Raw genomic sequence first — 26,478 nt, 5'->3', positions numbered from 1 at the left:
GTCAGCGGACTGGACTGAATCATAAAGCTGCTACAGCTTCCAAGAATGTCTCGCTCGTGTGCACCTTATTCCAACAAGCTTTTTCTGTGCCAGGGATGCATATGGTCTCAACTTGTATCCTCTCTGACGGACCCATAATGATTACCTAGAATATCAGGTTGAGAAGAATCGTGCGGCCACATCTTTGCCATCAGGAAGAGCCGAAAGGATGTACTGAGGTCGGCCATGGAGATAGGAGGAGAGGGGGGACGATCCACGTGCCATGATTTGTCAGCTCTGTGCCGTGCACTAGAGAAAGGCACAGAAAAGGTCCTCGTCACTCAGTGATTGCTCAGCAGTACTTGTTTGCTTTTTTTGTTTTATTGTCTCTAGGTAATCAGTTTCAGCTAAATTTTAAGTAATTTAGGATCATTTTTCACAACCTACAGCTCTGCTCTTCGTTTAAAGGTAATGTCTTGTTTCAAAAGGAAACAGATAGCAGTGAAGATGAGAACATCGTTGGACCAATGCCTGCAAAAGTACCGGTTAACTATAGTGTGACAACAGAGTTTGAGAAAAGGGCCCAGAGAATGAAAGAAAAACTGACGAAAGGAGATGATGTAAGTTTAAATATACTTTACTCTGAGAGATAGACTACATTAAAAATCTAATTTTTAAAAAGAAACATTTAAAAAGTGTGTGTGTGTGAAGAAAATTTCAGAGCTGGGTTACCCAGAAGCTATAAAAGGAAAAGACTGGCAAGTTTGCCTGCTTAAAAATTTTTTATAGCAAAAAATAAAGTCAAAAGAACAATAAGTAAGGTGAAAATACTTATAATGTATACGTATGACAAAAACATCAGTCCTTTCTATTAAATCTTTTGTCTTAAAGTCTGTTACTAACTTTAAAGCCTCAGTTGAGACACATAATCACTTATAAAGTATTTTATACACACACACACCATACGCATGCACACTCTTACTCTTTCCAGGCTACTTTTTTTTTTTTAAACTTTTTGTTTTTCTTAAAGGATTCTTCTAAACCAATTACAAGGGAGTCGTGGATGACTGAGCTTCCTCCGGAATTGAAACACTTTGGTCTTGGGCCCAGAACTTTTAAAAGAAGAGCCGATGACAAATCTGGAGATCGATCAGTCTGGACGGATACTCCAACTGACAGGGAAAGGAAAGCTAAGGTGAAAGGGTTTGTTCACGTATTTCTGTCTATGTTGACTCCGTTTTGAAAAGACAAGGAAAACAATTATGTAAGGGTACTATTTTTCAAATTATAATTCCAAAGGGGAAATACAGATTTCCTCTTGAAGGAAAGTTATAAGGAAGGAAAGTGACACCAGTTGCTTACTACTTCCCAATAAATTGTCTCATTTAAATCTCCAGAAAACCTTGAGACATGGGTTTATTGACTTCATTTTATAGGAGAAGCTAGCCCCTATGAGGTCAGCTTTTCTGGAATTACAGTGCTGGTAAGTGATGAACAATAATTCCATTCTGGACCTTTCCAACTTTAACTTCTTGGACTCAGAAACTCCAAAACCGGTCTTTATACAACATCATACTATCTCTATGACAGTGTATCTTAAAATATCTTGAAAAAACCCAAAGCCACAGATAAGCGTAGATAGTTAAACCATACATAGAGACTCACTCTCTCAGGTGCAGTGAGCTTCATGTTACTGTCAAGATAGGCAAGAAACACTTCATTAATAGTGTTAAATACTGTATGGTCTCACTTTATGTGGAATCTAAAAAAAATTTAAAAACACAAACAAGTTCATGGATCCAGAGAACAGATTGGTGGTTGCCTGAGGTGGCGGTGGGGGGATGGGCAAAATGGGTGAAGGGGGCCAAAAAGTACAAATTTCCAGTTATAGAATGAGTAAGTTGTAGAGATGTAATGTACGGTATGGTGACTAATATTTGTATTGCATATTTGAGAGTAGCTAGGACCCTGGATCTTGAAAGTTCTCATCACAAGGGGAAAAAATGGTAACTATGTATGGTGACGGATGTTAACTAGGCTTGCTGTGGGGATCATTTCACAATATATACAAATATTGAATCGAATATATTAAACAATTTACAAAGTATATACCAAAAAATGTATGCATAAAATACATTGTTATTTTTAAATTTTCTTTTCTTGAATCTTTTCTATTTATTATGAAATATTTCATTGTAAACTAGGAGTTAAACCAATGTCCCCAGCACTACTACTTACATTTACTCCATCCAAAAGCTTTAATTCCATGAACATGTCCCATTCACATCTTAAATACTTGACTAATTGGCACCTTATGATTATAGCTTTGTCGGTTCTGACTTAATTGTAGCGGGCCAGCCGCCACTAGTCGAACGGTTCCTGACAAGGGGAGTGGGAATGAAAAAAGGCACTCACACTTTGATGATGGCGATCGCGGACCCCAGTGTTCCTGGAGACCCTGAGTTTATTCTGTCCCCAGAATTTATACCTTCTGTGGACGTGCAGTTTAACAAGTACAAAAATGCATTACCTAGTTAACAGTGAAACTTTAACTTTAACACAGGAGACACAAAATTTACTGAAACTCCCAAATGTAATTATCTTATCAATAGCCCTGATAGGCATCAGCCTTCTGTTCTGGGAACTGGCCACTCCCACCACATTCCTGAGCAGCATGCAAGCACTCTCCAGATGCAGGCAGAGACAATTGCTTCAGGGGGAGGAAATAGGTTAAGTATAAACTGAGCCATTAAGGCTTTAAAGTTAACTGCAACCATGGCTCCCCACACTTAATCGATTGCACACTGAATTCATTCCCCTCACTCGGTTTATCTTGTTCATTAGTTCATTAGAATTATGAGGATTTCTGTTTTCATTCTGTAACTATAAACTCTGCATAGGCATTCTGTTGTTTGCAGGTAGTAATAGAAAAACGAGAAGGCTCCTTAAGGAGCTTTCATTTTACTGGAGAATTGTTTGTGAAGTAGTGTTATTCTTAAAATGTGGATAGTTTGTTGAAGTCTCCACATTTTAGCACCCTATCCTGAATATGTGGCGACTTCATAAGTTCTCTTTCACCCTGAAGATTAAAGGAAATCTGAGCGTTATGATAGAAAGATGAGATGAACCAACACACGTGGGGGCAGAAGAGGCAACAGAAGATAGTCGGGGCACAGTCGTGGGCCCCACTTTGGAATGACTAGTGTTGGAAGGCCTGTCTAATCTTTCTTAACTGGTCTCGTAAAAATAACATACTGCTGCTGTTTTATCATTTAGCTTTTAAGATTGTCTCCAAAACTACAATTAATCCCCTTGCTTACATGGACCTTTTATCTGTGCCTACAGTTAGGCATGTTTTTCTGCCCTTCCGTTCCTCACTGTAGGTGAGTAGATGTCAACCTACAGGCAGATACGCAGGGAGTCTTGTTCAGAGGGAAATACCACAGGAAAACAGAACAAATGGAAACTCAGCAGTACGATTTGGACATAAGTGATTTGAGGCCCTGTGACCGAGTTCTTTAGATCTCATCCTTCTTTTCAGGGCTGGAAATGTTTTGTTCATTACTTCCAGTGGACTCATAAAGGGATCATTAACACCCCTCAAATTGGATGTGGTGCTATATGTTACAGCATGTGGTAACAGACCTATCGTGTTTGTGGTCCACACTATGTACTTTCACAGAGCTGTTCGTTGTCTGGTGGTTTTGATCCTGTGTAAAGCTCATGACTAATTTTTAATTTTTGTAACAGATCTTAGTTGTTTCCTTTTTTTTCCCCCAAACTTCCTTTTTGATAGGCTGCGTCCACCACTTCAGCCTACTTGTTTATATTTGATTCCCCAGCATACATCTCCCATACGACTAATGTTCTCACATTCACTCGGTCTACATTACCTGAAAGAAGTAAAATTGCTCTTTAGAGAGAAACAGAAGTGTGATGCATAAATTAATTGAATAAGGTCTGTTATGTTCTCATCTCCCAGTCTTGACTAGTCTGTTAACTCTTAAATAGTTAGGTCTCTATCTCCATCTACCATAACATCGTTTTTCTCTGAATATTTACAAATAGACATCAGTTTTCTGGGAAATTTTTTATGGAAAAGTAAGACATGAGCTATTCCTATGTTTTTAATGTACTTTATTAAATACAATGTTGTTGCAGCCGATTATTAAGATAAAAATTATATAAGGGCCTCACTGTTTTTCTTCAGCAAATATCAACAATATAAAAATATGCTTCGAGAACAGTGGTATTCAGTGTTTTTATGTGAGCCTTCTTCATTCCTGGTCAACACTATGTGCTCCAGAATTTTTTCTTTCTAACTAAATTTTATTGGAAGTTTACATGCTTCATTTTTATGTGTGTGCTATGGTAAATGGTTGTTTGTTTGTTTTATTTCAAATTCCAGTTCTTTGTTGTTATATTTTGTATATTGACCTTGTATCCTGCAGCTTTGCTCTAATTGGTTACTAGTTCCAGGAGTTTTTTGTTGAGTCACTGGAATTTTCTATATAGACAGTCTTGTCATCTGTGAATAAACATGGTTTTATTTCTTCTTTTCCAATCAGTATACCTTTTACTTCTTTTTTGTAATTTCTTCCCTCAAGAGTTATTTTCCAAGTTTTGAAAACGAATACACGATTTCTTCGTAAGCCTTATTTTCTCTTCTACGTTTCATCATTATTTGTCAAACTCATCTCTGAGTTTGAGACATAGGTGGTTCTTCCAGTTCGTTGATTGGCTAGTGTTGGGTTTTTTTCTTTTTCCCCCTCTTGGTTTTTTCAGGAAAATCTTAGAACACTAACAGATCTCTTATCGAGTATATTAACATTTCTAATTGGAAGAGGTTGAACAAGCCTGACTTTGTTCAGTCTCTGATTACCCAATCTGAGTAAAAAAAGTATTTCTTTTTTGTTTTCTCTTAATTATATGGTTCAGTAACGTGTTATCTGTGTTTGTTCCTCAGGAGACACAAGAAACAAAGAAGTCATTCAATAAGAAGGATGAAGAACGTGTATTATCAGGAAGGGAAAAGAGATTGGCTGAGCAGGTATCCTCATACAATGTAAGTCAAGGGAATAAAATACGCTTATATACCTTTTTTCTGTCTTAATGCTCTTCATTTGTTCTTTTTCTTGTTTCTCTTTCTTTTACATGTCCCCTCTTTATCTCAGTCTTTTACTATGCATCTGTCCTGAAAAATATTCAACTCTATTGTGTATACATATTTATATAAAATCCTTTTGTGTATCTCACACTGTTTTTTAATGTATCTCATGTAATGTTTTTGGTTTTTTGTGGGTTTTTTTTTTTTACTTAAGTCATATATCAGAAAATTAATTTGTAGAGATCAGTAGCATATGATCAGAAAGAGCCCATGAACTCCTAGAGAGCCTCAGTCCATACATTTTGAAATTATAAGCAGATTTGGAATGTTTGATGTAAAGATTTAAATATGGGAGAAAAAATATTTTTAAAATATGGTTCAATATAAATTTATAAACTGAACAATCAGTATTCATTTTTCATATCATTATTTTGTTCTATTCTCTCACTTGTGGGGGTAGGGGAACAACTGGTATTCCAGCTCAAAGAATAAATGTGATCACTGAACCCACTGAGCCCTGAAAGGTGTTCAGGAAAATTACCTTCTGTTTTGTTTCCAAGGTATTAGTTAGTAAGAAGTTCCACAAACATGAAAACTATAGTGAGAATTACTTACTGGACATAGGTAGACCAGTACCACAAACAGTGACGCACACATGGGACATTTTTGAAAGTGACCAAAAGCTCAATCCCCATGGAACATTTATGAAAACTGACAAGCTCAAAAGTCACGCTGTAACAAAATTGAAAGAGTCACTATTATTCAAGCCATATTCTCTGACCACTAGAAATTTAAGTTAAAATTCAGAAAACTTAAAAGCCCTATACAACTAGAAATTAGAAAAATTCAAAGTTTAAACTTTGCATCAAAGATTACATGATAACAAAAGCTAGAAAACACCTAAACTTGAATGATACAAAACTACAGCATATCAAAATGTGTGGGAGCAATATAAAGTGGTACTTAGAGACAAATTTTAGAGTCATAGTAGTTATGTTAGAAAAGAATAGTTGAAAATTCACAAGTTGTGCCTTTTTCCAAATGGGCATTTCTTATAAAACTAAGAATATACCTTCCCTGTGACTCTGCAGCTCCACCCCTGGATGTTTACATACAAGACAAATGAAAACTGTCCACACAAAGATTTGAACATGCTTTATTCATAATAGCCTCAGAAAGACTTGGACAACAATTTTCATAGGTGCTTTATTCTTAAGAGCTTAATTTGTGAACAGCCCAGGTGTCCATCAAAGAAAAAGAAAGCCAAACTGTGTATACAATGAAATACACTCTGCGATAAAAAGGAACAAATTATATAAGTAAATATGACAACGTAGATGAATCTCAAAGTTGTTGCATTGAGTGAAAAATGTCTTACACAAGACTTCCTACCCAAATCCATACTCTGATTCCATTTATATGAAGCTCTACAATAAGCAAAATAAATCTACAATGGACAAAAATCAGAATAGTGGTTGTTGGAGTGGGAACGTGGGGATTGACTAGGAAGGGGCATGCGGAGCTTTCTGGGGGATGGAATTGTTCCAAATCTTGAGAGAAGGTTGAATTGTAAAACTTAGTGAATGTAATATTAAGATCGTGCATTTCATTGTGTGTAAATTTACCTTAAAAGAAAAAATTGTAGACAAATATTGAACTCTAGTTAATGAAATGCGCGATAAAGTACTTAGGGGTCTACGTAATGATGTCTGCAATTGATTCTAAAATACATCAAAAAAATTGGAGTTCTAATCTCATGGTGAAATTCTGGTTACTTCTGAGATATACTTTTCCAAATATTAACATAGTCTTAAGACTAAACTACCCTATAACTCTTGATAAGTCAAACACTTTTAAAAATATTATCATGAAGACAACAGGAATACTGAACAACTGGAATCTTAGCATGAATTTTCAAGAGCTACTAAAAAACCATCCCATTCAACATAAATTGCTCTGGCTTTTATAAATTGTTATAAAACACACATTTTTCATTAAATGATTAAATTTGGTAAATCAGCGACTTGGCCCCTTAGCAAATTGATCTGTACGTGGATTGGTTTCAGTGTGATTTTTAATGAACTGACTGCTTCTGGGTTTTTTATTATTTTTTTATAGTACTAGCACTAGTTTGATCATGTACGGCACAATGTGCAGACCAGACAGTACAACTGAAAGAACTGATGTAACAGTTCATTTCTTTTCTCATAACAAATTTGAGACCTTGAATTGTTTGAATTGATTATAATAGCCCAGTGGTTTATTGTAGTCCCATCTCTATGTCCTCTTTGTAGAAGTGTCTATTCAGGTCCTCTGCCCATTTTTTATCAGATTATTTGTATTTTTGGTATAGAGTTGTATGAGTTCTTTATAAATTTTGTCTATTAACCTCTTAGCATTGGCAAGTATTTTCTCCCATTCAGTAAGTTGGTTTTGGGTTATTTTGATGGTTTCCTTTGCTATGCAAAAACTTTTTAGTTTGATGTAGTCCAATTTGTTTATTTTTTCCTATGTTTCCCTTGCCCAAGAAGACATATCCAAAAAAAAAAAATATTACTAAGAGCAGTGTCAGAGAGTTAGTTTCCTGCCTATTTTTCTTCTAGGAGTTTTATTGTTTCAGATCTTACATTTAAGTCTTTAATCCATTTTGAGTTTATTCTTTTGTATGGTGTAAAAAAGTGATTAGTTTCATTCTTTTGCATTTGTTTGTCCAGTTTTCCCTACCCCAATTTATTGAAGAGACTGTCTTTACCCCATCGTATGTTCTTGCCTCCTTTGTCATAGGTTAATTGACTGTATAGGTGTGAATTTATTTCTGGGTTCTCCATTCTGTTCCATTGATCTGTGTCTGTTTTTATGCTAGTCCATGCTGTTTTGATTACTATAGCCTTGCAGATAGCATGATACCTCCAACTTTGTTCTTCTTTATCAAGATTGCTTTGGCTATTCGGGGTCTTTTTTGGCTCCATATAAATTTTAGGATTATTTGTTCTAGTTCTGTGAAAAATGCCATTGGGATTTTGATAGGGATTGCATTGACTCTATAGATTACTTTGAGTAGTATGGACATTTTAACAATGTTAATTCTTCCTATCCATGAGTACAGTATATGCTTCCATTTATTTGTATCTTCTTCAGTTTCTTTCTTCAATGTCTTATAGTTTTCCAAGTACAGGTTTTTTTAGCTCCTTAGTTAAATTTACTCCTAGGTTTTTTGTGTTTTTTTTAATGTAATTGTAAATGGGATTGTTTTCTTAATTTCTCTTTCTGATAGTTCATTATTGGTGTATAAAAATGAAACCAATTTCTGAATATTAATTTGTATCTTGTTACTTTACTAAATTCATTTATCAGTTCTAAGAGTTTTTTGTGTGGAATTTTTAGAGTTTCCTATATATTGTATCGTCATATGCAAATAATGAGTTTTACTTCTTTTCCAATTTGGATGGATGCCTTTTATTTCTTTTTCTTGTCTGATTGCTGTGGCTAGGACTTCCAATACAAAGTTTAATAAAAGTGGTGAAAGTGGTGTCTTGTTCCTTAAGGAATACTCTTTTAGCTTTTGACTTTGAGTATGATGTGTGGGCTGTGAGTTTGTCATGTGTGGCCTTTATTATGTTGATGAAGTGTGTTCCCTCTATTCCCACTTTGCTTAGAGTTTTTATTATAAATGGATATTGGATTTTGTCAAATGTTTTTTCTGCATCAATTGAAATTATTTGTATCCTTCATTTCATTTATGTGGTGTATCTCATTGATTTATAGATATTGAACCAACCCTTGCATCCGAGGAATAAATCCCACTTGATCGTGGAGTATGATCTTTTTAATGTATTGCTGAATACAGTTTCCTAATATTTTGTTGAGGATTTTTGCATCTATACTCATCAGTGATATTGGCCTATAATTTTTTTTTTTGTAATGTCTTTGTCTGGTTTTGGAACCAGGGTAATGCTGGCCTCGCAAAATGAGCTTGAGAGCCTTCCCTCCTCTTGCATTTTTTGGAGTAGTTTGAGAAGGATAGGTGTTAATTTTTTCAATGTTTGGTAAAATTCATCTGTGAAGGCTGCATCCCACTCCCTGCTTCTTCCATCCAGGGCCATTCTATCTTTAATCAATACTGAAATGTCTATAATGAATCTCTAATTTGTAAAACCAGTTGCCTTTGCTCAGACCTCATTCTACTAGATGTATGTGAAAATGTGAACACTTGCCCCAACTAAGAAGAAAGAAAATGAGGCAGATAAGAGAAAAAACAGAAAACTGAAAATTCTCTCAGTGTAGGGCATCTGGCAGCATGTCTTGCACAGGCCTTGGACTGTGTCTCCTCTGTGCTGTTACTTGTCTGGTTTGCCCTTGTTTTTGCTTTAGCCTTGTACCCCCTTCCCCTCCTAATCACCTGTCCATGTAGGCTCCACGGACTAGTACATCCATGAAGCTGTAATCAGGCTCCCAAGTGAGGATGTCATTGCTCTTTCTCACCCGTGTTCTTGGTTTGTACTTGAATTTTGATATACACACAATGCTTTTCATTATGGTTGTTTAAACATTGATTTCTTCTCTGTCTTGCTCTTTTTTTGAGTGTGTGGTATGTAGTTAGTAGATGTCTTCATTTTGCTTTGGTTGAATTGAATTAGCCTCTGATATAAATTTTCTTCATAGATGCTGTCTCGGATTCTGAAAACCTATTGGGGTTTGTAAATAACCCCCTTTAATGTTCACCATTAACCCTTAATTATTTTGTTTCACTATCATGTTCTGTCAGTAATCTATACAAACTGAGATTTTTATTTCTACTTTCTTCTTTATTTCTACGTTTCCCAGGAATCAAAAAGATCAGAATCTCTTATGGACATTCATCATAAAAAATTAAAGAATAAGGCTGCTGAAGATAAAAATAAGCCCCAAGAAAGAATACCATTTGACCGTGATAAGGATCTCAAGGTTAATCGGTTTGATGAAGCTCAGAAAAAAACCCTAATCAAGAAATCTAGAGAACTGAACACCAGATTTTCACATGGCAAAGGCAGTATGTTTTTATAAGTAAGTATATTTCAGTGAGGTATATTTTCATACTGATAAATTTGAACTTTTCTAAAAATACATTTTTTTCTATAAATGATTATGTGCAAAAATCCATTTCTTTTCATAAGAAGTAGATTATAAACCTGCAAGTCTTTTTCTATAAGTAAACTGATTTTTGAAAATTCAACCTTTGTGGGCTGAAAATGTGGTTTGTGGAAAAGTAGCCTGTCCTCATAATAAGCTAACGGCATTGCTATTACAAATGCTGAAATAAAAGTTTAGTTTATGAAAAATGGCAAAGGAAAGTGTGGTTTAAAGGTTGGGTAAACATGCATGCTTTATTTAAGGAGGAAGAAACGAGGTTTGCTCGTATCTTTGTGTTAAACAGGATCACAATTAGAAAACGTTCATTGCTTTTAAAGGTTTGGGACGTGAACTTTCAGAACCGTTACATCACTCATTTATCGCCCGAACTGACAAGGGTTCATCATGGTGATTAAGGAATCACAAAAAGCTAAGGCTGCTTTTTAACATCTTGATGATTTTTTGAATTGTATGAAACCTACATCAATATTAAAATGTGGCTTTAAGGGAAATACAGTTAAAGTTAGAAATATTTCCCAACTTACTGAATTTTCTTATTCTTACTTAGGGGGATTTCCCTGTGCAATGAAGAAAAGTTGAAGAATAATACTCTTTTATCTGTCTACCTTTATTCCTTTGTTTTGAGTTTCCTAAGATTAGAGATTACTTACTTTAGTCTTAAAAACCATACAGACTTACCTTGTTCTGTTTGTTTTTTAAAGTCATGTGGAAACATAAAATCAGTGTTTATTATGTAGGAGTTCATGTGTCTTTGGCTTCTGAGAAAGCATGGGCTTTTCTTCAGATAATTAAGAGGATTTCCCCCCGCATCCTAATTTTTGTGGTGTCTCAAGTGCCCTCTCAGACCTAGTCAGGACTACGCAGAGTTTCTACCACGTCAGAAATCGCTAACCTGCCCTGGACAAGTGTGCCGGGTCCCTGCAGTAAACCCATGAATTTGAAATGATTTGGATTTTCCCTCCAAATTGTGGTCAATACACGTTTCCTTGAAAATAGAAGATATGGAGGACGGTTTTGTTAAGTTTGCTTGTTAACTCAGGGCTTTTTATTTGTTGTTTGGGGGTTTTGTCTGTTTGTTTTTAAGTCAGAAAGAGGGATCTCTGTGTTACCTCATGTGCTAGGTAAAAACTATTTTGGTTTCTTCAACTTTAATAAGTATTCCTAGGGGAGGCAATCTGAGGGACAAGATGTGTCATTAACCAGTAGCAGTGTGATGTCCACGGCTCAGCTCTGGGACCTCAACCAAATCTCGCACGGTCTTTAACCTCTGCTTGACCCTGATCTTACTATACCCATTTATGTTTAACAGATTTTAACTAATTTATTGGGGACAGATCATTCATATCAATCATGAATAGGCTTTTTTTTTAAATGAAACTGTAATCATAACCACCGTAGTGGGAGCATTTTAAGTTTGGAATGCTTTAAGATGTTAAATAGAAAATTCTAAATAGTTAAAGCCCGAATTCAAATTTTGTAAGTGATAGTTCCTTACAAATTGATACTAATTGTTCTGCTAGTCCTGTGCCCTAGTCTTGATGAAGCACAAGGTTTTAATGGGAAAAGATTCGGATTCTAGTTCATTTAGGCTTTATGAAAAATTGAGTAAACTGTTCAAATAATGGTACAAATGATTCTCCTACTCATAGCAAGGCAGTGATATTTTCCATAACAAATGTAAGTTGTAGGCGACTCAAGGGGTGTTGCTGTTAAAAGATGAATTAGTCTCCTGAGCATATGCATGAAAAGGCTTCTTTCTCGTCTAAGCAGAATTGAACAGAGCTACCTTTTGATGAAAGATGTCATTTTTCGTGAGTGATATTTCTGAACACAAAACTTGATGCAGCAGCATCCATTGCTGTTACTTAATTTTGTTATAATTTTTTCCCTGATGAAAGGAAGACGTGTTTTCTAGTTCCTCATTCTTCTATAAATTCCTAATATATTTTTGGGAAATTTGGTATTTCTTAAAGTACAAATGACATCTGTGGCTAATTCCTTTTGCTTTGCTTTCTTCATCTTAAGGGGAAAGGGATAGTTCTATATTATTTATTTACTATTTCGTCCCTCACCCCTGCTGTGTCCATGACCTTAGCAAAAAGGAGAAAAGCCTCTTCTTTCTGCCTAGTACTTTCCACAAGTTACCCCCTTTCTGCCACCTCTCATCTAATGCTCTTTCATGCCCCACTGAGGCCAGTTTTAATGAAATGTGAGTCCAGACCAGAGGTCTTCTGCCCCGTGGAGAGAAAAGGCCCAGTATAAACAACACTGACAATAAAAGAACCAAATAGCTGTTCGCACAGAATGGAAAGGTGTTCATTCCATTCCCTCCCCTCTTCTGAGCTGCAAAAGGCCTGATTGAATCAACCCATCTGGCAGAAAATTGAGATTGTTGACATTTTCTAACAAGAACTCTTTAATGTCCTACACTTCTTAGCCAAGTTTTATAGAACTGTGACCTCTTGAAACTTAAAAAGAAAAAGAGCAACAGTAATTTCCAAAATTGAAGTAGCTACTTTAATGTTCTTTACTGATGAAGGTGACATTTAAGTTCATTGTACCTGAAATTATATGATTTTGTCCACTTCTAAACTGTCATCTGAAATAGATTTAGACGCTTCAGATTTACCACATTACTAGTAAATAAATGGTGGTTTTAGCAAGTGGGGTATTGTGAAGGGGGACAAAAGGTGAGAGATGGTGGCTAAATCCCTAATAAGACTGTTTTATCAGATAAATCTTTTTTATATTGTGTAAAGTGTCTAAATTAAGCCCTGCTCTCAAGTAAAAGCCATGGTCTTACTAAGAGTTCTTCATCTTGTTTGCATGTAGCAATCACTTGACATTTAATCACTTGAACATTCAATGGTTCTTTGAATTCATGGGGTTTTTTAAGAAGTGAGGTTGAGATTTAAATGGTACTGAGGCTTACGTGCTCCAGAAGAGATTAACGGTTATTATATAAATTATCTGATCCCAGAACATTATGGCACTTTTGTTTCTTAGATAGGGTGGATAATGATAATATTATTAATGAGAAATATGTGATCTGAGACATCGTTTTTGGACTATTTACAAGAGCCCATATCGCTTCTCTCTTTTTCCATGGCAGTGCTGGGAAACAGTTCTGTTAAGTTATTATATATGTCTAAGGAAGAATTACCAGGGAGGGAAGTGGTCAGAGACAGTACCCATGTAACATCAAAGCCAAATATTCTATTTCAGAATGTTAACTTATTTTCCTTTGACTTTTGATGCCATCATGTGATTTAAATCTACAGTTACGAAAGGTCATGCATTTCTTACTATAGGAGAGGTATATTTTTTGCAGTTTAAAAAATTAACTGTGTAGTATGTACAAAATTAAAAAGCTATACGCTGCCCCTTTCAACCTTTTCATTTTGAACTTTACAGTTAAAAGACTTTATAAAAGAATTCCTGAGGTGTAATTTTTTTACGTATAAATAAAGTTTCATCTATATCTGAGAAGTCGTGGCTCTTTATTTTTGTTTGGTTTTAATATTATTAGCTTATCTGAAGCAGGCAACATCGGTGAAGAGAATATCCTACGAGGTCTGACAATTAAGTTTGCTAACTTATCCTAGAAACAGGGCTACATACCTCATTGCTGAATATCACTATGGTCACCTTTGAAGTCCTCCCCTTGGGAAGCTGTGCACTGACGCCAGTGCCTAGTCCACCCTTCAAAGCAATTTTGGAACTCTTTCTGGAATGGCCATCAGAGCTGTTGTCGTATTACCCTTGATGTCCTGAATGTCATCAAAATGTTTTCCTTTCACTATTTCTTTTATCTTTGGGTAAAGAAAGAAGTCATTGGGGGCCAGTTCAGGTGAGTAGGGAGGGTGTTCCAATCCAGTTATTTGTTTACAGGCTAAAAACTCCCTCACAGACAGTGCTGTGTGAGCTGGTGCATTGTCGTGATGCAAGAGCCATGAATTGTTGGCGAAAAGTTCACGTCATCTAACTTTTTCCCGCAGCCTTTTCAGCACTTCCAAATAGTAAACTTGGTTAACTGTTTGTCCAGTTGGTACAAATTCATAATGAATAATCCCTGTGATATCAAAAAAGGTTAGCAACATCATTGCAACAAGTTCACGAACTTAATTGTCAGACCTCATAAGAGACTGACATTCTCATCAGCTGGTGATAAGAGTAATAATAGACATTGAAATGCCTGGCGTGCTGTATGTCAGGCACCATGCATTTTAGTTTTAATGTGTCTTGGTGTGGGCCTGTTTGGGTTCATCTTGTTTGGGACTCTGTTCTCCTGGACTTATATGTCTATTTCCTTCATCAGGTTAGGAAAACTTTCAGTCATTATTTTTTCAAATAGGTTCTCAGTCTCTTGTTTTCTGTCTTCTCCTTCTGATACTCTTATGATGGGAATGTTGTTACTCTTGATGTTGTCCCAGAGGTCTCTTAAACTGCCCTCATTTTTTTGGATTCTTTTTTCTTTTTGCTGTTCTGACTGGGTGTTTTCTGCTACCTTGTCTTCCAAATCACTGATTCGATCCTCTGCTTCATCTAGTCTGCTGGTGTTTCTTTCTAGTGCATTCTTCATTGCAGTTATTGTATTTTTCACTTATGACTAGTTCTCTTTTATGGTTTCTATGTCCTTTTTTATGCTTGGCTGTCTGTTGAAGTTTCCACTAAGTTTTTTGAGCATCCTTATAACCATTGTTTTGAGCTCTGTCTCTGATAGGTTGCTTGCCTTCGTTTTGTTTAGTTCTTTTTTTGGAGTTTTCTCCTGTTCTTTCTTTTGGGATGTATTTCTTTGTTTCCTCATTTTGGCTGCCTCTCTGTTTGTTTCTGTGTATTAGGTTGATCTGCTGCATGCCTCAGTCTTGGCCAGGTGGCCTTATGTAGTAGGTGCCCTGTGGCGCCCAGTGGCACAGTCTCCCCTGTCACCTGCAGTGGTCCAGGAGTGTCCCTTCTGTGGGTTTTGTGTACCCTCCTGTTATAGTTGAGCCTTGGTTGCCATGGACACATCAGTGGGTGGGATTGACACTCAGGCTGATTGGCTGTGGGGTTTGGCCACGTCCACAGTTTACAGGCTGCTGTGGGGGGGTGAGGGGGGCTTATCCCACTGAGTGGGATTTGAAGCCAACCTCCAAGTATGTTGGTTCTGGGGCCTCTTGGGAGGGGCTCCAGTGCAGGCCCAGGTCACCCACTGCCTGTAATCGGTCAGGGACTACTTAATAAGAGCTATAAAGGGACCTGTGGTTGTTCACTGCCTCTGCTAGCCCTGGAGGTGAGTGGGAAAGGCCACGCTGTGAACCAAAGACATCTGTCACCGGTACAGGGCCTCAGGTAGCTCTGCAAAATGCCAGGCAACCCGAGGCCTGCTGCCACCTGCCAGCTCCCTTAAGGCTCAGCCACTGATAAAGCCTCATGCGGTACACACGTTGGGTGAAGCAGCGAGTCACTAGAGTGCAAAGAGTTGTGGTCACCAGGTTGGTGTAAATTCTGGTTTGGTGCCAGTGCTGAGTGCAATGCGGGTGGGGCTGGCTGCTCACTGAGAAAGGCCCTCTGGGGCGTTGGGTGGGGCAGGGTCCCAGCTGAATCGGCAGAACAGCTTTGGAGCTCACCAGACCAATCAGATTCAGCTTTGGCCAGGCGGGGCGGGCTCAACACAGGAAAGATGGCGCCTGCCTGCCCGCTGCACAGGAGGAGGACTCCTCACGGAAATGGCGACTGTCCGCCAGCCCTCAACCCCAAGCAGCACAACTTAGTCTGCCTCCCATGTGTCTCTGACACACCCTGAGTTACTGTCCCTCTGCTGGAGCCTAAGGTGAGTGCCTGGGAGTGAGAAAGTCTGTGCGTGGGCCCTTTAAGAGGACGCCTGGGTTTCCCACAGCCTTCCATCCCACCCCTATGTCGGAATCTGTTTTTCACAGCCACCAACTTTTAAGCTCCCAAGTTTTGTGGTGATTTTTTGGCAGCAGCCCTAGAAAATCAATATAACAGGATAGGAAGCAAAGTCACGTTGGCTTCTTCTAGCCCAAGATGGCGTCTGGTGTTAGCAACTTCTAGTTCAGCGGCGTCATTAACGCACTCGGCAGGTTTCCGGTCTGTGCCGTCCTGGTCTCTAAAGGCAACTGGAGGTATTGTTACCAAGAGAAGGTAATATGTTCGGATCGGACAGAAATTTGAAAAGGAAAAACAAAAACAAATACTACAATCAGTAAAAAGCCTGGAGTAGTTAGGAGTGGATTTTTTAAAGTGCTGTCAAATGGAGGTAGTTCTTGAATAAACACTTGTTTATAATCAGCAACTGAACATGTCGCGGTAATGCCGATGGTCCCCTGCACATCGCAGTTAGCTAATTTGTAAATGGATCGTTCTGAAGAGAATAAAAGGCGGGTTTTTTCCCTTTCGTAGGTAACTATTCTTAAATGAGCTTCCTTTTTACCGCCTCGCAAGCAATTGCGCTTCCGTGTGGGCAGTAAGGACGTAATTTAGGCGTTAATAATGCAAATTAAACTTATTAGAATACGTGCTTTGGGTTCTCGATTGTAATGCAGATAAGGGTTCAGGAGTCATTTAAATCAAATGAGAAAACAGAAGTACAAGGAAAAAAATTGTGCTACATTTGGACAAAACGATGGCGTGTCTACCTAGAAACTATTTTCTCTTCTGGTTTCTATACCTCAAGAAAAGACATAATAGAGAAGAAGGAGGTCTAGAGAAGAACAATTAAACTGGCTGACTCCTGTCTGCAGGTATTTACGGGGCTCCCACAATGCGCCGGACACGAAAATAACTGAGTCGTGGCCCTCAACTTCACAGCCTAATGGAAGAGACAGACACACACAGCTACAACAGTGCAGCGCGGCTGCACAGGACAGGGACACGCACAGGACATGGTGAGATCAGAGGAGAGTCATCAGGCCCGCCAAGGGTCAGTGAGCTGAGACCAGAACAGAGAGACAGAGGCAGCAGAGGGCTGCTGGTGTTACGTTATGTGTATGTTGAGGAGTGAGAGAGACCACTTTGAAAGGAAGGAGCAGTGGAGGCGAGAGCTGGGGTAACAGAGAAAATAATCCAGCTGCAAGGCTGGAATTAAAGGTCGATGTCTAGGGGTTGACCTTGAATAAACAGGAAGAGGAATCTCACGTCCTCCAAAAATAGAGAAAGGAAATGCGGGTGGTTATGGGTATAGATACATTTTTAGGTAAAGGCCAGAAAGTTAAGATAATACCCGGCATACTTAATTTGCTGAGGTAGAGATTTTTTTAACCTTTTGGGTGTTGAGAATCTGATGAAAACTGATTGTCCGGCTAGGTCTTATTTTCAGGGAAACACGGTATATGGAAAGAACCTCAGCCTTACTCATAAAAAAGAAATGCAAACTAAACTACAATAAGATGTCATTTTCACCGAATAGATAAGCAGACATCAAAAATTGTTAAAACATCCTGTGTTGGGAAATGCATTCTCTCACACATGGCTGGTAGGAATATAAATCAGTGTGCCTCTGGAGGACAATTTGCTGATATCCATAAAAAATTACATGTACCAGAACTGTCCAAATACCAAGTTCCACTGCTAGGAATTTGTCCTATAGACATACGTGCACAAATGTAAAGTGACATGTCATTTTTGATTGCACATTATCTGTAATAGCAAGACTGCTGTTTAAAAGAATGAGTCAGTCTATGTATCCTGATATGGGTGTGTGTGTGTGTGTGTTACTTAGAAGACCTCTGTAAATGCATGGAACTCCCCAGGGAGGACAGCCTTCCACTCCGGGCCCTGGTTAGTGGCCTCTGTCCATGCTGGTGCCCCATGCTCTGTGCTGTGTCTGAGGCTCGTCACCCAGTTCATCTTCTCCATGGACCCAAAGACCTCAGGTGAAGTAGAGGTTGCCTGCTGGCAGAGGGGCTTCTCTGGCAGTGCATCTATACACTTCCCAATTCTACCCCCCACCCCCCAGAGGGCTCTGAGCTGTATCCCAGCTGCCCCCTCTGCATCAGGAACACGTTTAGAAAGTGATCTCACGGGTGCTCCAAAATGGAGTGTCAGAGACCTAGTGTAGCTGCCATGTACGGAGAAATGGATGCGTTCTTCTGGGGTTCACCAACAGACACGCCCCTCTGGCCAGACAGAAGGGCTTCCTGTCTTAAGGGGGTCAGGAGACAAAGGAGCAAAAGGCCTGCTCTCCAGGGAGCAGGTTGTTGGAGCTTCCTGGGGGCAGAGTGAACGCTGCTGTCTGGCTCCTGACATTGGGAGCTCAGGATCTGGGCCTTCTGAGGGCCTGTGCTGGGAATGAAAGGTGACACAGCTACTCACCCCTCCCTGGGGACAGGGCAAGGTAAGCGCACCCACCTCCATCCCCAGGCCAGGGTATATGAATGCTACAGCCGCGTATTGAAATTTTAAAATGTTTTCTCACCTGGAAAGCGATAATTCCTTGGGAGGACTCGGGCTTGACTGGGTTCAGCGCCCACCCAGCCCTGGGTTAATTAACGATCCGAAATGAGGAGGCGCCTGGTTCTTGTTTGTGTCAGGGGCCCCCAGGCTGCATGGGCTTGACAGTGTCGATTCCGAATGACAGGGCGGTTCCTTCAGTACACAGTGTGGGCGTTAGCTCTAGAAGAGGGAGCGGTATTGTACAGTCAGTTCATAGGCCCACTGGTGTCCTTTTGTCTACTGATCGTTTAAATACAGGTGTTCTTCCAAGTTGTCTTCTCTTCCCATTCTGCTCACTGTCCTATGGCTGTGCTTTCCCTCTGGACACCCAAGATCCTCAAAGCTAAATCTCCAGGCAGACTGCTTTCATTCACGCCAGATCCCGGTGGCCAGCCGTCTGCACTTGGGTGTCCACAGGCACTTAAACACACGACCACAATAGAATCCATTATTTGCTTTCAATCCAAATATGCTTGTAGAAGCAAAGACTGTCTCTGAGAGAACACACAGGAAACCAGTCGGTGTGACTGCCACATTCCAACCCCTCCTATGTCCCCCTTTCTGTGAATGGGCACCCCCATCAATCAAGTCACCCAATCCAAAGGCCAGGAGTCATCCTTGAACTTGGTTATGAATATAGTGCCCTAAAAATGATCTTTGCAATGTACAGATTTGATTATGTCGCTCCCTTACTTAAAATCTCTCAGTGATTCCACAGCCTTCAGATTAAAGGGCCTTCTTTTCTGACTAGCTCTCCAAGCCAGCCCTGCTGGCGGCAGGGGGAGATGTTTGTGCACCTTCTTCCCAGCCTCTCTTTGTGCCATTCTGCACACACACACACACACACACACACACACTCTCTCTCTCTCTCTCTCTCTCTCTCTCTTTCTTTCTCTCTCTCTTCTTTCCCGTGAGCAGCCTGGTCCTTCCCGCAGGTGCCTGTCACCTCTGCCCCCGGCGTCCCTAACTGCCAGCTGATGCTGTGTTGCATGGTCTAATACCGAGAGCCACTCCTCCAGTTTTCCCACAGTCTGTACCTGCTTCTGACTGCAGAGCTGCTTTGAAGAGAGCAAGCACACAAACTCAGGTAAAGACAGGTGTTACCACATTTTGTACTCGGGTTTATGTCGATGACAACCCCCTTCCCCCATTTGATGAAATACTGTCATTATTTCATCTTGCAACCTTGAGGGACAGGATCCGTGACCAACCAGCTCAAATCTGTCTTCTAGTTGAGTAGCTCACACGGCGTCCCCGGCCAATAGATCCCTCCCTCTGTCGTTCTCCTGTTCACTGCACTATTAGAAACTTTCACGTGTTTTGTCCTTTCTCCATACCCAAATCATGAACTCTCTGAAGACAATATCTTTTTGTTAATACTATTTGTAGGGCTTCGAGGAAATACAATAGATACTCAGTAAAATGTATAGACGGGAGGGATGGGGTGGATACATTAATGCATGGAGAAAGACTTTTTGCTTCCTAAATACAGTAGTAAAAACTTGTATTTTTTTTTTTTTTCTTGAGGGTGAGGTAAAAGCTGGAAATATCAGCAATACCACAAGGAGGCACTAGAATTCCACATGGGTTCCCTCTGCCAAGAAAAGCCAGCTCCTCTGAAGTGTCTTGACATGGGCTGCTGCCTCTTCACAGATGCCTGGTTGAGCCACCATGGGCCGAGAGACATGATTTGAAATGAGGGCTGTGGGAGAATGCATGCAGGGAAGCTGCAGCGCCGCCATGGCAGAGACGAATGAGCACTTTCAATGGGCTCTAGCACAGAAGCACCCCTTCCTTCTCGGGTCAGCATCCCACCCCGCCCCAGGGAGCCATATCCAAACAACAGCATGTTGCTTCCTCACCCCAGTTTGCCTCCTCCACTAATTAAGCAAAGTACTCAGGCTCACAATATAGGGACTTCGTTCCATTGCCACAGTATTTCCCCACTGAATCCTCTCTTCCTCATTCAATAATAGAACTGTCACAAATATTATTACAGCTTCCCCCTTTTCTTCCCACGAGGTCACTGAAAATTTCATCCCAGACTTTCAAACCCTAGATATTTGTGCAGGCTGGGGAGAAAAAAATCCTTTGAAATTTCAAGTATATCTAAACATATATATCTAACTCCTGTGAGAGACTACGAAATGTAACCATGGAAACTAGAGCATACCTGTAACCATGGAGACCCATTTAAACCAGCTGTGCCATTACCATCTAGAAGCTGGTAGGGCTATGGCTGTTAGAAGGACAGTTAATATGGTTGGATGATCTCAAGTGTTTTACAGACGTGTAGGTAATTTCTGGCTACTGCTTACACTTTAAAATATTAGAAAGCCTTTTGATAGGAGGGAGTTCTTCTTCAAAACTAATTTCTGAAGGATCTCCCAATCTTTCTCCCTCACTCTCCTATACCACACCTCCAGAGCCGTCACTTTGTCAGTCAACAAACACAAGCTAATCGCCTTGGTGTACTGGACACTGCGGAATCCCCCACGTATGTATCCCAGATAATAAACATTGTCTGTCCCATCAGCTGTAATGCTGAGGCAAGTCCTGGAATAAAGGGTCCATTTATCAAAAGGCTTCTTTACCAGAATCCACAAGAATTTGGCTTTGTGTTTCCAGTAAAGGGGATGTGCCCTACACTTGTTACTAGCCAATGCCATAGAAGTGCTTTATCCATTTATTCAGGTCATTCTATTCATCCCGTTTCTTTGGGTCTTTCCCTGGGCATGTTACAGCCCCATCATCACACAGCTGCAAAAGCCTGGTGACAATTCGGTCTGTGAGCTGCTGTGAGGTGTGTTTTGTACACCAGTGTGGTTGAAAAGCAGAGCACTGGAGTCAGGCCACTTGCATCTGCCACTTCTGTGTGACTCCAGGCAAGTGATTGGACTTCTCTAAACCCTGAGTTTCCTCATCTAGAAAAGGGAAATGAAATGTATTTCTTTGGGTTATTCATTGATAGCTTTCCATGGCTATGCAGACTTACGCTGGGAACAAGTTGGGTTTTTTTGTGGGTTTTTTTTTTCATACTTCATTTATTTATTTTGCATTCGATAGTATTTTATATTAATTTCAGGTGTACAGCATAATGGTTAGACATTTAGATAATTTAAGAAGTGATCCCCCTGACTAGTACCCACCTGGCATTATGCATAGTTATTGCCATATTGTTGACTATATTATTTATGCTTTACATCCCGTGACTATTTTGTAACTACCTATTTATACTTCTTAATACCTTCACCTTTTTTACCCTGCCACCGAACCCACCTCCCATTTATCACCCTGATAAATCTAGTACCCATCTGACATCATATATAGTTATTACAATATTATTGACTGTGTTGCTTGTGCTACACCCTACATCCCCATGACTACTGTGTAACAACCAATTTGTACTTCTTAATCCCTTCCCCTTTCTTTTTCTTTTTTTTAAACTTTTATTTATTTAAGTGTGTTTTTCCAGGACCCATCACCTCCAAGTCAAGTAGTTGTTTCAATCTAGTTGTGGAGGGCGTAGCTCATAGTGCCCCATGTGGGGATCGAACCGGCAACCTTGTTGTTAAGAGCACAGTGCTCTAACCAACTGAGCTAACTGGCCACCCCCCCCTTCCTCTTTCTCACCCATGCCCCCAATACCCCTCCCATCTGGCAACCATCAAAATGTTCTCTGTATCTATGAGTTGGTTTCTCTTTTGTTTGTTCTTTATATTCCACATATAAGCAAAATCACATTGCATCTGTCTTTCTCTGTCTGACACTCCACTCAGCACAGTACCCTCCAGGTCCATCCATGCCACCGCAGATGGCAAGAGCCCATTCCCTTCCATGGCCAAGCAATATTCCATTGTATATGTGTACCATCTCCTCTATCCATTTATCCATCGAAGGACACCAAAGCTGCCTCCACATCTTGGCCATTGTAAATGATGCTGCAATGAACATATGGATGCACATGTCCCCTCAAAGTAGTGTTTTGGGTTTCTTCGGATAAATACCCAGAAGTGGGATTCCTGGGTCCTTCTTTGTCTCTTGTTATAGCCTTTGTTTTAAAGTCTATTTTGTCTGGTATAAGTATTGCTTCCCCAACTTTTTTCTGCTGTTTCCATTTTCATGAAATATGTTTTTCCGAACCCTTTACTTTTCATCTGAATGTGTCTTTCAATCTGAAGTGAATCTCTTGCAGGTAGCATATGTAAGGGTCTTGTTTTCTTATCCATTCAGCCCTCCTATGTCTTTTGATTGGGGCATTTAATCCATTCACATTTAAAGCAATTGTTGATAGATATGTTGCTATTGCCATTTTATTATTCATAATTTTGATCTTTTCTTTTTTCTTTTTGTCTTAAAGAAGTTCCTCTAATATTCCTTGTAATAGTGGTTTGGTGGTGAGGAGCTCCTTTAGCTTTTTCTTATCTGGGAAGCTCTTTATCTGTCCTTCAGTTTTAATTGATAGCTGTGCTGGGTAGAGTAATCTTGTTTATAGGCCCCTGGTTTTCATCACTGAACATTTTGTGCCAATCCCTTCTGGACTGCAAAGTTGCTGTTGAGAAATTAACTGACAGTCTTATGGGCGCTCCCTTGTAGGTACTTAACTGCTTTTCTCTTGCTACTTTTAAGATTCTCTTTTTGTCTTTAACCTTTGCCATTTTAATTATGATGTGTCTTGGTGTGTGCCTGTGGGTTAATTTTGTTTGGGACTCTCTCTCCTTTCTGGGCTTGTATGTCTATTTCATTCACCAGGTTAGGAATCCTGGGTATCTTTCCTCTTCAGTTACCCTATGATGTGAATGTTTGTACTCTTGAGGTTGTCCCAGAGGCCCCTTAAACTATCCTCATTTTTTTTTTTTTTTGATTCTTTTTTCTTTTTGCTATTCTGATTGGGTGTTTTCTGCTACCTTATCTTCTAAATCGCTAAATTTGATCCTCTGCTTCATCTATTCTAGTATTGATTCCCTCTGATGTATTCTACATTTCAGTTCTTGTATTCTTTGTTTCTGAATGGTTCTTTCTTATGTTTTCTATTTACATTGTTTTGTTTCCTATCCCTTTGTTGACGTTCTCCCTGAGATCACTGAGCATCCTTATAACCAGTGTTTGGATCTCTGCTTCTGGAAGATTGCTTATTTCCATTTTATTTAGTTGTTTTTCTAGAACTTTGTTCTGTTCTTTTATTTGGAACATGTTTCTTTGTCTCCCCTTTTGGCTGCCTCCCTGTGTTTGTTTTCATGTATTAGGTAGAGCTGTTATGCCTCCCAGTCTTAGTAGAGTGGCCTTATGTAGTAGGTGTCCTGTGGGGCCCAGTGGTACAGTCTCCCTGGTCACCAGGGCTGAGTGCTCCAGGTGTGTCCCTTGTGTGGGTTGTGTGTGTCCTCCTGTTGTAGTCATTGACCCTCGGGTCAGTTTTGAGGACTGGCTGTGACTATAGTGAAGGAGCTGTGGCTCAAGGGCTGATCCTACAGAGCAGGGTTCGCTTTAGTGGTGCTCTGGTGCCTGCCCAGTCTGCCCTTTGGGTGTGTTGTCCTTGGATGTGGCTGGATGATGGTTAAGCTTCATTGGAAACTGGCCACCAGATGTGCTAGTCCTGGTGCCTCCTGGAAGGAGACCTGCTGCAGGCCAAGTTTAGCCACAGCTTGTGCCCTACCTGGGGACACCTGGCATGAACCACAACAAACCAATCCGAAGATGGCCACTGCCCACACTGGCGGTGCGTTGAGAGGCTAAGTGTGAACTGAGGCCAGTTATCACTAGTGCTGGGCTTAGGGCTGCTCAGCCAGAGGTACAGGACATGCTGAAACAAGATGCTGCTTGTTTGCATTTTGTGAACATTTGAGAAATTTGATAAAAGTCCGCATCATGAGCTAAAATGGGTTGTTTGTATGGAAAATCTACTGGAAGTGGCTTATGTGTGCCCAAAAGTTGCGTGGGGTGGGGTCTCAGCGACTCACTAGTGTGGAGCGATTGATGGAAACTCAAATATGGAGGCTGCTTGTGTCTGCACACTAAGAGGCAGGAGGGCTCGACAAAGAAACAGTGGCTTCCGCCATCTCTTCCCTCTGGGAGAATGGTGCCCCTCCAGCCCTCACCCTGCAGCAAGACAATTCAGGTCCTCCCCATATGTCCCTGTCACCTTTCAAGCTGCTTCCCTAGCACTAGAGCTCAAAGCAGTTGAGTCCGTCAAAAAATAAGCTAGTGCATGAGCCCTTTAAGAGGAGCACCTAGGACTGCAGTCACCCTCTGTTTCACTTAGCCACAATCTGCTGTTTTTCACAGCCAGAAGTTATGGGGACTTCTCTGCCTGGCACTGGAACCCTGGGCTAGGGAGCCTGGTGTGGGGCGGGGACCCCTCACTGCTCTTGGGGCGTACCTCTGCAGCCAAGATGTCCCTCCTGATTTTTAATGGTCAAACATGGTTGTGGAACCAGCCCATTCTATGTCTCTGCCCCTCCTACCAGTCTCGAGGTGGCTTCTTCTGTATGTCCATAGTTGTAGGGCTTCAGTTCAGCTAGACTTCAGGTGATTCTCAGTGACCGTTGTTCTGCAGTTTAGTTGTAATTGATGTGGTCCTGAGAGGAGGTGAGCACAGCTTTTACCTACTCTGCCATCTTGACCAGAAAATCACACTGCTGCCAAGTTTTATCTCCTGGTCTGATCTGTGTCCCCCAGTATCACTCAGCAATCTTTCATGTTCTTAATCCCTTCTCCTATTTTACTCAACAGTTGGTCCAAATCTTTACAAACTTTAACCATGCATGTGAAACCCTCTGGCTCAGCAGATAATGATGGTGGAGATGATGATAATGACAATAGTTGTTACACGGTGCTTACTATACACCAGGCACTATTCTAGGCCCTTCACGTGTTTTAACTCATTTAATTCCTACAACAAGGATTGTTATCATCTGCATTGTACAGACCAAGGAGCTGAGGCACATGGTGTTCAGGTCAATTCCCCAAGGTCACGAGCTAGTGAATGGCAGGAAGAGAATGTGAACCCCAGCAGTACCTCTGGAGTCTGCCCTCAACACCACTGAGTCAACGTCAAATGATCGAGTCCTGGCTCACTGTGACTGTAGGGGCCACGGGCATGGACTCCCCCAAATGGCTCCTGTTTAACCCCTTCCCTCACCACTCCTTACCAACACTTTTATCAGCACCTTTCCAAGTGACCTTCCTGGACATTTCAGAGGCAGAGACCAGCCTTCCTTCAACCCCCCACATCACCTACTTCAAGTTCTTTGCTCCCTTGGTTACCCCTTTCATGCTGAGCCTCAATCCTTCCTCTCGTGTGGCACCTTCCTCTCAGTATATAAGTAGATCCTATAAGTCTATCCTGTCTTTTTTTTTTTTTTTAAGTGACTCTATTTGTCACCCTCTCTCTCCTTTTCACAGCCAAGTCCCTAGAAAGTTCTCTGTCTTCGTCTTTGGACTTCCTAACACCTCGTTCCACTGCAGTTGCGCTCCCAGTGCCCGCCCTCCCCACCCCCACAAGGTGCTAAACTAAATGGCCCTAGTGCTGCTCCTCTCGGCAGCGTTTAATTCTATTGATGACTTTCTCCCCTGTAAACTTTCTGCCTGGCCATGACCTTCTCTCATTCTTCCACTCTTCTGCTGTTCTTCCTCCATCTCCGTTGCTGGCTCCTCCCATGCTGCCTGTTCCTTACATTCGGAAGTCCCTGGAGATCCTTAACCTGCGTCTCCCCTATTGGGGACCGTCGGCGTCATGTCTGCATCTTTAACCAGAAATTTCTTCTGCGCTTCAGAGCAGTAGACAAAAATGAGTGTCGACCACCTTGACCTGGAGAGTCCATGGGCTCCTC

General features: G+C 40.5%; 1 protein-coding gene across 1 annotated transcript in view; it reads left to right on the top strand.

The window, feature by feature from the left end:
* The window catches only part of GPALPP1 (GPALPP motifs containing 1), a 30,616-nt gene extending 16,911 nt beyond the window's left edge, over nt 1–13,705 (top strand). The window contains exons 5-9 of the mRNA XM_019756986.2: nt 468–599; nt 1,010–1,174; nt 4,946–5,044; nt 9,911–10,129; nt 10,764–13,705. Coding sequence (XP_019612545.2) covers nt 468–599; nt 1,010–1,174; nt 4,946–5,044; nt 9,911–10,129 — 615 coding nt within the window. The 3' untranslated portion in view covers nt 10,764–13,705. The remainder of the gene's footprint in view (nt 1–467; nt 600–1,009; nt 1,175–4,945; nt 5,045–9,910; nt 10,130–10,763) is intronic.
* Nucleotides 13,706–26,478: the final 12,773 nt, after the last annotated feature.

This window comes from Rhinolophus sinicus, linkage group LG04 (assembly GCF_036562045.2).
Source record: "Rhinolophus sinicus isolate RSC01 linkage group LG04, ASM3656204v1, whole genome shotgun sequence".
Classification (NCBI taxonomy): Eukaryota; Metazoa; Chordata; class Mammalia; order Chiroptera; family Rhinolophidae; genus Rhinolophus; species Rhinolophus sinicus.
This window is presented reverse-complemented; position numbering and strand designations above follow the sequence as displayed.